The sequence below is a fragment of the Thalassophryne amazonica genome, chromosome 19, assembly GCF_902500255.1.
Source record: "Thalassophryne amazonica chromosome 19, fThaAma1.1, whole genome shotgun sequence".
Lineage (NCBI taxonomy): Eukaryota > Metazoa > Chordata > Actinopteri > Batrachoidiformes > Batrachoididae > Thalassophryne > Thalassophryne amazonica.
Window position 1 is genome coordinate 25,164,565 of NC_047121.1, and position 11,924 is coordinate 25,176,488.

General features: G+C 40.6%; 1 protein-coding gene across 1 annotated transcript in view; it reads right to left on the bottom strand.

The window, feature by feature from the left end:
• The window catches only part of si:dkey-288a3.2 (protein phosphatase 1 regulatory subunit 37), a 312,886-nt gene extending 303,288 nt beyond the window's left edge, over window positions 1–9,598 (bottom strand). Inside the window, exons 1-2 of the mRNA XM_034194841.1 lie at window positions 9,303–9,598; window positions 1,733–1,833 (exon numbers count right to left, since the gene is read on the bottom strand). Coding sequence (XP_034050732.1) covers window positions 1,733–1,833; window positions 9,303–9,453 — 252 coding nt within the window. The 5' untranslated portion in view covers window positions 9,454–9,598. The remainder of the gene's footprint in view (window positions 1–1,732; window positions 1,834–9,302) is intronic.
• Between the last annotated feature and the right edge of the window lie 2,326 nt (window positions 9,599–11,924).

Here is an 11,924-nt window from a genome sequence, read left to right on the forward strand (position 1 = left end):
GTGCATGACTCGTGTGGTACGCATGCAAGTCTGTATGGTGTGAAGGTAAATTATCTTTTCTCTCTCTCTCTCTCTCTCTCTCTCTCTCTCTCTCTCTCTCTCTCTCTCTCTTCCCCCCCCCCCCCCCCCCCGCCTGCAGAGGATTGAGTTGTACTCCTCATAACTGTCTGCTACAAAACATATAACAGGCAGGCACTAAAATCTATGATTTTACACTTTACAAAAGTTTTTAACTGTACAGCTTTATTCAATATACCTGCAAAAATATATCAGCGGTCTAAAAGTTATCTGAACTAAATTTATCGGAAACTAATTGGTCTGCTGATGGTTTTCAAAGATATCTGAAAAGCTAATCCGCTAAAGAAAATGTTAGCTTTGATAATTAGCGGTTAGCGGAACTGTGCCCAACACTGCTAATGCACAAATTATTCACCGCACTGCAGCACAATTCGCTGTGCCAATGCGTCCCTCTTTGTTCCGCTTTATCCCGCTTGATGCTACGCTATATAAAATGAAGCCTGTGCCATATCATTTCATAGCCCATGATGCATTTGCTCTCAAAACCTGGCTCATGAAATAGTCAGTGGGCCCAATCTGAAAAGGGCTTGAGTTAAGGAGTTGGTTGCACCCCCCACCTGATCACCAAGGTTTGATGGTTCCATGATGTTCCCGGTCCATCTGGGATAACATTTCCACTTGTTGTCATCGGCACAACCCAGGAAGGATATATTTGCCAAGCGCTTTTGTTCGGGAACCCCCTTAGTTTTAAACAAAATTGGAAGTAACACACTGTTCCCTCTGTACTTCCTGAAACCCACCTGAATTTCATTATAGGTAACTCAAACTACTCTCAGTAAATCATAAATAAAATAAAATGCATTTTGGATGAAGGACTTTGTCTCTTAAACATCTCATAGGCAAAATTATAAAAATATTCACCCAAAGACAATTTTGCAAAAGTAAAGTCACATTTTCTCTTCCCATTTTAAAAGTATCCAAGATATATGCACGTTATGCATCAAAATTATCACTGGAATCTCTGCTGAATATTGACAACCTTTAATAGTGCACCAGGAGTTATTTTCTTACAACTTCCCCTAATTAAAAAAAAAAAAAAGCCTTTTTTGCAATATTCACATATCTTCACACAAGATGTATTTTCTTTCTCTACATTGTTCTGATTCCTGACTCCTGCTCTTATTATTATCATTTCCATCTCACAAGCTTTAATTTTTAAGTATTTTCTCAACACCCCCCCCCCCCCCCCAGTTTATCTTAAATTAACTATTCCTCCATAAGCTTGTCATCATTTATATTTATTTCTATGCAGTTAACAGTTTTTATACCAAAACCGTGCCAATCTGGCTTTAATTTTTGATACATAGTATATGATTGACACATTAATACATAACTTTTAAATAGTTATGTATGAATAGAAATAGTTCTCAATGTTTGGATATAATGCCAAAGTAAATGAAAGTTCTGTTCAAAATCACAGAGACCTTCAATAAATTATCTTGTCCTCTTTGCCAGAACAAAAATCTATGTAAACCACTTGAGAATGTTCCAGCCACTTCATAACTCCATGTCAACTGTGTCTGTGTTATCCGTAGCTATTTGCCCATGATAGAAATTTGATTAAAAAACACTGCAGCCATTGAAAGCCTGGGCTTTCACTGGTTTTATGTGTGCTTTGAAATGTGGTATATATTTCACCTGTGGAGCAGTTTACCTGGAGCTGTTGCAGGACGTGCTCTCTGGGCTGAACCTGATGTTTGCTGCAGCTCTGCTGGTAGGCCACCATAACCTCTGCCAAGGTGAGGCAGCTGTCAGCTAAAACACATGCATACATGCATTTACTCTTTTAATACATGACAGTGAGAAACCAGCAACCACTCAAAAGAGCACTACAGGGCTCAGAAATGGTAAACTGTAAATTATGTGTATGTGTGGCTGCAGGCATTTACGTACACATGTAGGGACAGAAGTCTGTTCCACAGTGACTTGTGAGGATGTTTTGCAAAAACACTGTTCATATACAACAGAAGTGAACATGGCCCTGTGCAATATTATTAAAATGTAGAAAGAGCCAAAATTGACACATCTATGCCAAAATGGATAAATATAGTGCATCTGGAAAGTATTCACAATGCTTGACTTTTTAACCATTTGTTTTTACAACCTTATTCCAAAATGGATGAAATGCATTTTCCCTCAACATTCTACACACAATACCCCATAATGACAATGTGAAAAAGGTTGTTTTGTTTTTAGATTTTTGCAAATTTGTTAAAAATAAGACACCTAAGAAATCACATGTACATAAGTATTCACAGCCTTTGTAATGAAGCTAAAAATTTAGCTCTCGAGACATGATTGTCTTGAGGCAGAAATCTGGGGAAGGGTACAGAAACATTTCTGCTGCTCTGAAGGTCTCAGTGAGCACTTGGCTTCCATCATCCATAAATGGAAGTTTGGATGCAACAGGACTCTTCCTTGAGCTGACCGCCCGTCTAAACTGAGCGATGAGGGGAGAAAGGCCATAGTCAGTGAGCTGACCAAGAACCCAGTGGTCACTTTGTCAAAGATTCAGCATTCCTCTGTGGAGAGAGGAGAACCTTCCAGAAGAACAACCATCTCTGCAGCAATCCAGTAATCAGGCCTGTTTGTTAGAGTGGCCAGATGGAAGCCACTCCTTTGTAAAAGACACATGGCAGCCGGCCTGGAGTTTGCCAAAAGGTCCCTGAAGGACTCTCAGACTATGAGAAACAAAATTCTCTGTTCTGATGAAAAGGGATTGAGTGAAAGATGAATGCAACAATGCACAGAGACATCCTGGATGAAAACCTGCTCCAGAGCACTTGTGACCTCAGACTTGGGTGATGGTTCATCTTCCAGCAGGACTATGACCCAAATTACACAGCCAAGACATCAAAGGAGTGGCTTCAGGACAACTCTGTGAATGTCCTTGAGCGGCCCAGCCAGAGCCCAGACCTGAATCCAACTGAACATCTCTGGAGAGATCTGAATATGGTGCTACAAAGACAAATGAGCACCTCCAAAATTCAGTGGAGACTTCCATGCTCTAATATCTATCTGTGGTGCAGATTTGGTGAGAATCCGTGGAGTAGTTTTGTTGTTGTTTTGTTGTTTGTTTGTTTGTTTGTTTTACAAAGTCCTTCAAAGCCTATATAAAGTGAAATCTTTATCCAGAATCCAGATCACCTCCAAAATTTAATGTCGTCTTCCATGGCCTAATATATATCTGTTGTGAAGATGTCATCAAAATCTGTGCAGTAGCTTTGGCATAATCCTGCTAACAGACAGACAGACAAATAAATAAACGCCAATGATTTTATTACATTCTTGGCGGATGTAATAATGCGATGTTTAAATATGGGCAACCATTACCATAAAAATCATTACTTCAAGTGATGGACAAATGAGCTTTTCCAAGTCAGTGAATATGTCATTGGGTATCATGAACTTCAGTTATTAAGAAATACAAACAATGTGGTAGTGTGTTAAATATCTCAGCCACTGGGGGTGCACAAACCAATGCGTGTCGTTCCCATGCCTGAAGAGTCAGAATTAGCATCTCACATAAAACCTGTGCCAGTTCAGATATGCAGACCACAAACTGGTTTCCATACTGGATTGATCAAGGTTTGGATGAACAATGACTACCACTTATTTGCTCCCAGTGTGTAGTGAGTACGGGTGAATGTGAGACATTATCAATGTTGCCACAGTTACTTTGAAAAACTAATCCAATTACTGATTACTGATTACTCCTTGAAAAAGTAACTTAGTTACTTTACTGATTACTCAATTGTAAAAGTAACTAAGTTAGACTACTAGTTACTTTTTTAGTTACTTTCCCCAGCTGCCGACAACAACCCTCTGCCACCTCATCATGACAGTGATACCTGTTTTGCCAAAACTCACTTTATAGTCACCTTTTCTTGACTTCAATGACAATAAATACTTGTTTTATAAAAAGTAAAATAAAGACCTCTTTCTTGACCTCATATTTAACTGTTGACAGCACTATAACAGTAAAACTTCGAACCTACATTGTTTATGAATGTAACTATTAAATTCTTTCTAACATTTTTCTACCATTTAAATTTCTCTCTAAACATTTTACTTGTCGAAATTATTATTATTGTAAGTAGTATTAGTAGTTGTAGTAAAAAAAAGGCTTCAAAACTGGACCTTTAATCTAGGGGTGTTGTGGGGGGCACATCCTTGCCCCACGCCCCCATTCCATCTGGATTTGCCCCTGCTTTGGCCTTTGAGCACAAAGAATGGATAACATTTATTTATGCAGAAAACATGACCAGATTTACAGGTAAGAAAGTTTTATTGCGTTTTCACATCATGTGGTCCTCAGAAAGAGAGTTTAGGTGCATTTGCATGGAAAATAGTGTTAGCTGTTGACGCGTCGCAGAGGATCAGCTGTTTTTAACAAGTAGATACAGAGCAGCTCAGCTCAGAATTATAAATAAAGGAGAAAAAAAGCATAAAAATGTCTTTGTAAAGCTCAGTGCAGGTGTGCTGTTGTCACCGTGCTTTAAGAGGTGAGGACGAGTCGTAGCTGCTGCAGAAAACCGCGGATGAAAAGCTCACAGCTCACTTAAAGTGGGCAGTTCAGTCAAACCCTGACCTCCTGCCCACAGACCAAGTTTCATGCTGCTATCAACCCACAATGCAAAAATAATAGTAACGCACAGTGACTTGGAGAAGTAACTTTAATCTGATTACTGATTTGGAAAGATTAACATGTTAGATTACTCATTGCTAAAAAAAAAAAAAGTGGTTAGATTAGAGTAACACGATACTAATTAACATATTACCAGCATCACTGGACATTATTGTAAAAGCACTTTGAACATCTGATGCAGATGGAAAAGCACAATATAAAATGCAGTTCATTTACCATTTACTTATGGCCAGGAGGGTGCTGGCAAAATTAGTCCACTTTTAGAAGAATAAGGAAAAGGAGAGAAGGAAGGAACGTGTTTCTAGAGGCACAGGAGGGGAAGAAGACTGAGTCTCAGAACAGTGAATGTTGGAAGTTTGAGTGGTGGAGGGTGAAAGTTGGCTGGTATGTGGGAGAGGAGAATGGTAGACATTCTTGTCTTGCATCAGTAAGAAGTTGGATGTCTAGTAACTTCCTACTTTTAAATTCTGATAAGACTGAAGTTATGGTTTTTGGTCCAGCGAGATATCGGCATCAATTTGATCAGCTAGCATTTAGCTTAGGTCCGTGTGTTATACATCATACGGATAAAGTGAGGAACCTTGGAGTAATTTTTGATCCTGCATTGTCCTTTGATCTCCACATTAGAGACATTACAAGGACTGCCTTCTTCCATTTGCGAAATATAGCGAGGATTCGTCCTATTCTGTCTATGGCTGATGCTGAGACTTTGATTCATGCGTTTGTCTCTTCTAGATTGGACTATTGTAATGCTCTATTCTCTGGTTTACCACAGTCCAGGATCAGGGGTCTTCAATTGGTTCAGAATGCTGCTGCCAGACTTTTGACACGGAGCAGAAAGTTTGACCACATTACGCCAATCTTGGCGTCCCTGCACTGGCTTCCTGTTTCTGCAAGATTGGATTTTAAAGTACTGATTTTAGTTTATAAAATTGTTCATGGACTTGCACCGCCCTATCTGGCTGACTTGATAAGCCCTTATGTACAAACTCGGGCCCTGCGTTCTCAGGGTGCAGGACTTCTGTGTGTTCCCAGGGTGAATAAAATGTCTGCCGGTCACTTTTTCCTATCGTGCCCCAGCTCTGTGGAACGATCTGCCAGCACACATTCGGCAGTCGGACACTGTGGAGACCTTTAAATCACGTTTAAAGACTCATTTATTTTCCCTGTTTTATCATTAGTGTTATGATGTGTTTTTAATCTTGTATTCTTTTACTGCTGTCTTTCTTTTATGGTTGTTTTTATTGTGTTTTAAATTTTTAATTGTTTTTTATGTTGTGAAGCGCCTTGAGATGATTTTGTCGTGAATTGGCGCTATATAAATTAATAAATTTGATTTGATTTGATTTAGACATGCTGTGTGTACAAGTGCAAGGGAAGTAAAGCCAGGAGCCCTGGAGATGGGTTCAAACTGTTGTATCCATAGTGTGGACAGGAGGAGAAATGGTGCAGGTATATTCTGACTGTTGAAGGTGAAGTGAGTGTCTGACATTCTGTTGAGTGTGAAGCTTGAAATTGAAGGCATGATAATGAATGTCATCAGTGCATATGCCCCACAATTAGGTTATGTGAAAGGCCAGACAAAACCAAGGACTTGCAGGAAGCGACTCAGGGATGTGGTTTAAAAGAGGTTTAATGCAATCATTTTTAGCAGCGACAGTGACTACAAGTTGAGCAGTCTTAGGTAACCACTTCAGTCTTGGCAAAGGCAGGTACTTGAGTCTATAAAGCAGGCAATGGGTCAGAAGTAGGGAGGCAGTCAGTGCAGGCACCAGTGTCCGGGGAAGAGGCAAAACTCAGAACTAGTAACACAAAGCAAACAAGCACCAAAGAATCAAACACAAAGGACGCAGGAGAGCTCACCATAATGCAAAAGACAATCTGGCGGGGAGCGCAGGAGCAGAGAGAGATTAGGCTGATGAGAAACACCAGGGGGAGGTACGAAGGAAAGAGAGCAAAAACAATACACAGGAGACACAACATAACACAGGAAGTGCAGTCAATGAGACAGGCGTGTCACAGGTTTTGAGATGGAGCAGAAAGTACGTATCTGTCTTAAGGTACCTTGACACTTACACAAATTTGATCCCCACACTGGCACGCAATCTGGCATGCCAGAGAGTAAACTCACTGTAACTTGTAAACTGTGCACGGCCACATGTAAGTGCTCAAGGAAAATTTTGAAATGTTCAAATGATGTGAATTTTGTGAATGACACGTGAACATTGTGCAACCTATTCAAAAACATTGTGCGTCACTGCGAGTCAATGCATCAGTGCAGCACATCAGAGCGCAGCTCATCTGAATGATTATGACGAGATGTTAAAGCTATAATAAACATAATTTTAGATACTCATGAGAAGGAATGAAAATGCAACTGTTTTACCAAGCCATTATAATATAAATATTATAAATAATTACCTTTGAGATGATTCCAAATGCGTTCTCTACATCATGAAGCACGCAAGAAAAGCTGCTGCTGTAGAAAATTCCTCTGTGATTTCAGGAGCGATTAGAGATGGTTATATCAGTCAATTTCTGAGAGCAAATGATGAATTTGCTACGAACTAATTATTTTATGTGACCCAGCGTCCAGCAGCACAAAGTGCAGCATTCAGCAGAACAAAGCAGGTTGCATTGGCACAACGAATTGCACGGCAGCACGGGGGTTAAATGCATGCAAGTGTCAAGGTAGCTTTAGCTACACTCTTTACCACTTCATCTAACTGATCAGTGACCACAGACTGGTGATTGGAGCGGACTTTAATGGGCATGTTGGTGAAGGAAACAAAGGTGAAGAGGAGGTAATAGGTTGATATAACACCTAGAGATGAATGTGGAAGGGCAGTGGGTGGTGGACTTTTGCAAAACAAATAGAAATGGCAGACACGGCTTATGTCTTCTGCAGGAGAAGCAACCTGAAGAAGAATGGAGACTGTAAGGTGGTGGCAGGCGAGGTTGTTGAGATCTGATAGTGGGATGATTTTTGAGGTGAAAAGCATGGGCAGAGTGAGGTCTGAAAGAAGAATCAAACGGCTGAAGCAGGAGGACTGTTGTGTGAAATTTATGGAGGAAGTGAGAAAGGTGCTGGGTGGTGGTGAAGAGATGCTGAACAAATGGAAAGCACTGCAGACAGCAGATCTAGGTCCAAAGTTGGTCTCCCATTACAGATTTTTGGCCCCAGAGTCCCAATTCCAAAAATAAGTATCAGACCATATATTTTAAAACATCTGGCAACATGTGTTTCCTACTATTAATGTCAATTACACCTGGGAACAGGTGAGGCCCAATACGTGCGCATGTGTTGCTCAACACAGGCACATACGGTCTATGTGGTACTCTTGCAACTATTACCACACTTTTTGACAAACTAAAATGTATCTTGTTAGCATATCAAAACTGTCTTCTGCTGAGGAGTATGACATGCTTTCATGGGATTTATGTGATGGATTTATGTTGCAGAGGAGAATCAAGAGACTTCCCCTCACAGAGCAGTAGGTCCCATCACTGCATCTTGTGCCGGATGTCCACCAACACCTACATTTGCCACATAGCTATTACCACCCATGGAGCTGTATGTTGGTCATGGACTCATATGCTACCCCCGTTCCCCAGCCACTGCAGACCACTGTGCTCATAATTGCTCCCCACTATAGTCAAATTTGACCCTGCTATCATGAAATTGCTTACCTCTCGCTCAAAAACAGAAAACAAACTGCAATGTATTTTAATGTTTCAGGCTTGGCGCTCCAGTTTCTTCTAATATGCTGCCCCACACTCCAAACAGAATCTGTCCTCTCCAATCCATTTTGCTTTGCTCGCATGCCCTGATTTTGCTAAATATTACCCCCAATGGCACAAATTACATTTGGTCATTTGCAAAATGTGAAAATATTGGCAGTGAGAGCAATGCTTAAATCACCATCATATCATTCTGAAGCAATGAGTCCTAATTCAACTGTTAACACTTGAGTTGACTGTCAACACCCACCTCTGGCAGACGGGATGAGAGAAAGTACATTCTGTCGTGTGGACACTGGGAGACCTGTTTTTATCCCTGAATCCATTTACTCGTTAAACCATGGCACAGAATGTTATACATCATTTTTAGGAGGCAAAATGGTCCATTGAAGTTTCTGATGTGGATGTTCAATCTAACCACCAGAGGATGGCGCTATAGGAAACACTTCAAATGCTTGGGTCACTTTAATAAGTGCCATGAGTGCCAGTCTATTTGGATTTAGTTAACAAAGGTAACAAATCCCAGTGGCCACAGGGTATGAGGCAGGGTACACCCTGGACAGGACGCCAGTCTATTGCAGGGACACACACAGTCACACCGGGGCACCTGGAGGGAACACATGCGAACATGGAAACACCACATAGAAAGGACCAGGTGGGACGTGATCCCAGTACCTTCTAGCTGAGGCAACTGTGCTAACCACTAATCCACCATGCCGCCAGCTGACTGTGATGATTGAACAGATGACCATATGTCACTGAATGACATCATTGCCCCATCTGATGACATCATATCGTATTGTGCTTGAACACAGACAGCTGAGTAAGAGCTTACCCTTTCTGATCTGGTGTTCAGCAAAGCCTGAAACTATCTGCTCATCTGGAGGGAAAGACACATGCTTTTTCCTCTTCTTCTGGTTCTCCACAGCTTTTCCTGCTCCTTCAGTACTCTGCTCATCTTCCTCTTTGCCACTACAGCGGGTCATCGCTCTGTCCTTCAGGGCTGCATCGTGGAGCTCTCAGCTGGAATTTCAAAGTTCACATGCAGCACGAAATGCTTTGGACAGTCTCATCGATGGAGTCATTGCAACAGTTATTAAAAGGAAGAGAAGAAGAGTGTGGAACAGCTGATGTACAAACTGCACGGGCAGCTGTCCTGGACTCTGTGACACATGGAAAGACAAGACACCAAAGAAACAATATATTATTCATGAGGTGTGCACTGGCTTTCAAGTGAAACACAATATGTTTGTATCGAATGACAGATTGAAAAGAGGCGAGGCTCTGCATAGTTCCACACCTGGTCAAATTTAACATTTACCATGTGGGAACATTCAGGCCCTCCTGCTCAAAACCATGGAAAAAGCTGTTAACCTCAATTAAGAGTTCATAAGTTTGTTTAGAGATTAGATTAGATGAGATTATATAGAACTTTATTGATCACTTGGGAAGACTCCCTCAGGGAAATTGAGGCTTCAGCAGCATTGTAAAGCAGCACATAGGGTAAGAAGCACAGAGTATCAAAAGTGAATGTCAAAAAGAAAAACAGTTTGCAATATGAATACACAATATATACTGATCAATTTACAGATGTTAATGTTGGATTTTACAGTCGCAAATTAAGTTTTACCAGCGACGCGTTAGTGTATCATGTCATCATACACAAGGGGGTTATTCCCATTCTAATCCAATTCCATCGTTTGGACACTTTATTTTTCTGTAAGTAATTTGACATGGATCCGTGTTTTCGGCGAAGCTTACCAAGCAATAGCATCTTCTGCCAAACTGGAAATTCTGTGAGCAGACCCACAGATATATCCATCTCGTCAACTGCATTGAGTAATTCTGTTTCAGAATCCACATCAGTACTTTCATATGGTATTTTAAATTCACTCATTTCTGCAACGTTGCCGCTCCGCCAAGTTTCAATGGCATCTGCGTAGCAATGCGCACGGCCAGGGTGCGGAGTAATACATCAAAACTGAAACAGTCGAATATTTTATGGTCTGAAATCTCACACGATTAACCAATCAGATTAGTGGAACAAATGTAATTAGATTACAATACTGGTTTACTGGCTACTAGACATAAGACATATGATTAAATATAAAATTTAATAAAATAAAACAAATAAAAATAAATATAAGAGTAATAAGGTGCATAAAACAAAAATAGACATCTACTGTTCCTCTCCTTCCTGTCTTCTGTCTTCCTGTTACTCCTCCTCCCCCTGAGTGAGGGTTAGGGTTAGGGTGTACAGTCTGATGGCCTGAGGGACAAAGGAGTTTTTCAGTGTGTTGGTCCTGCACTTGGGAAGGAGCAGTCTGTGGCTGAAGAGGCTCCTCTGGTTGCTGATGATGGTATGCAGAGGGTGACTGGCATCGTCCATAATGTCCAGCAGTTTGTCCAGTGTTCTGTTCTCTGCCACCATCACCAGAGAGTCCAGTTTCATGCCAACCACAGAGCCAGCTCGCTTGATCAGTTTTTAATGGGCCATACTGTCACCGGTTGGTTTTACTCTACATTTTCCTCCATGTTTATATTTTGGCACATACAAACTACTAAACTGGAAACAAAAAGCATATTAAGAGATTACTCCATTTTATCCTGATGGATGTACACATGGATGTAAACTCCAGTGGCCACTTGGACTCTACAATTAGCAACAATGCTTCACAAGCCAACTTGATAGGCCAGTCCTTCTTTACCTTATTTTGCACAATTTAATATGCTAACATGGCCCACAATAAGAGGTTCACTGGTCCTCACCCGTATTTATCAGAAGCCAAAATTTTAAAGCTGACCAGACAGCTACAGTGGCAGGGAAGTGCAAATCAAAATTACAAAATACAAAACACTTTAACAAACAGAACACTTTTACAAGTCCTGAAACAAATTTACTAATGGCAGAACACTTTTACAAGTCCCGAAGCAAATTTACAAATGGCAGAGCATTTTTCCAAGTCCCAAAACAAATTTACAAGCAGCAGAGCACTTTTACAAGTCCTGAAACAAATTTACAAACGTCAGAACATTTTTACAAGTCCCGGAAAACAAATTTACAAACAGCAGATCACTTTTACAAGTCCCGAAGCAATTTTACAAATGGCAGAGCATTTTTACAAGTCACGAAACAAATTTACAAGCAGCAGATCACTTTTACAAGTCCCGAAGCAAATTTAAAAATGGCAGAGCATTTTTCCAAGTCCCAAAACAAATTTACAAGCAGCAGAGCACTTTTACAAGTCCTGAAACAAATTTACAAACGTCAGAACATTTTTACAAGTCCCAGATTAAATTTACAAATGGCAGAACACTTTTACAAGTCCCGGAAAACAAATTTACAAACAGCAGATCACTTTTACAAGTCCCGAAGCAATTTTACAAATGGCAGAGCATTTTTACAAGTCACGAAACAAATTTACAATCAGCAGAGCATTTTTACAAGTCCTGAAAC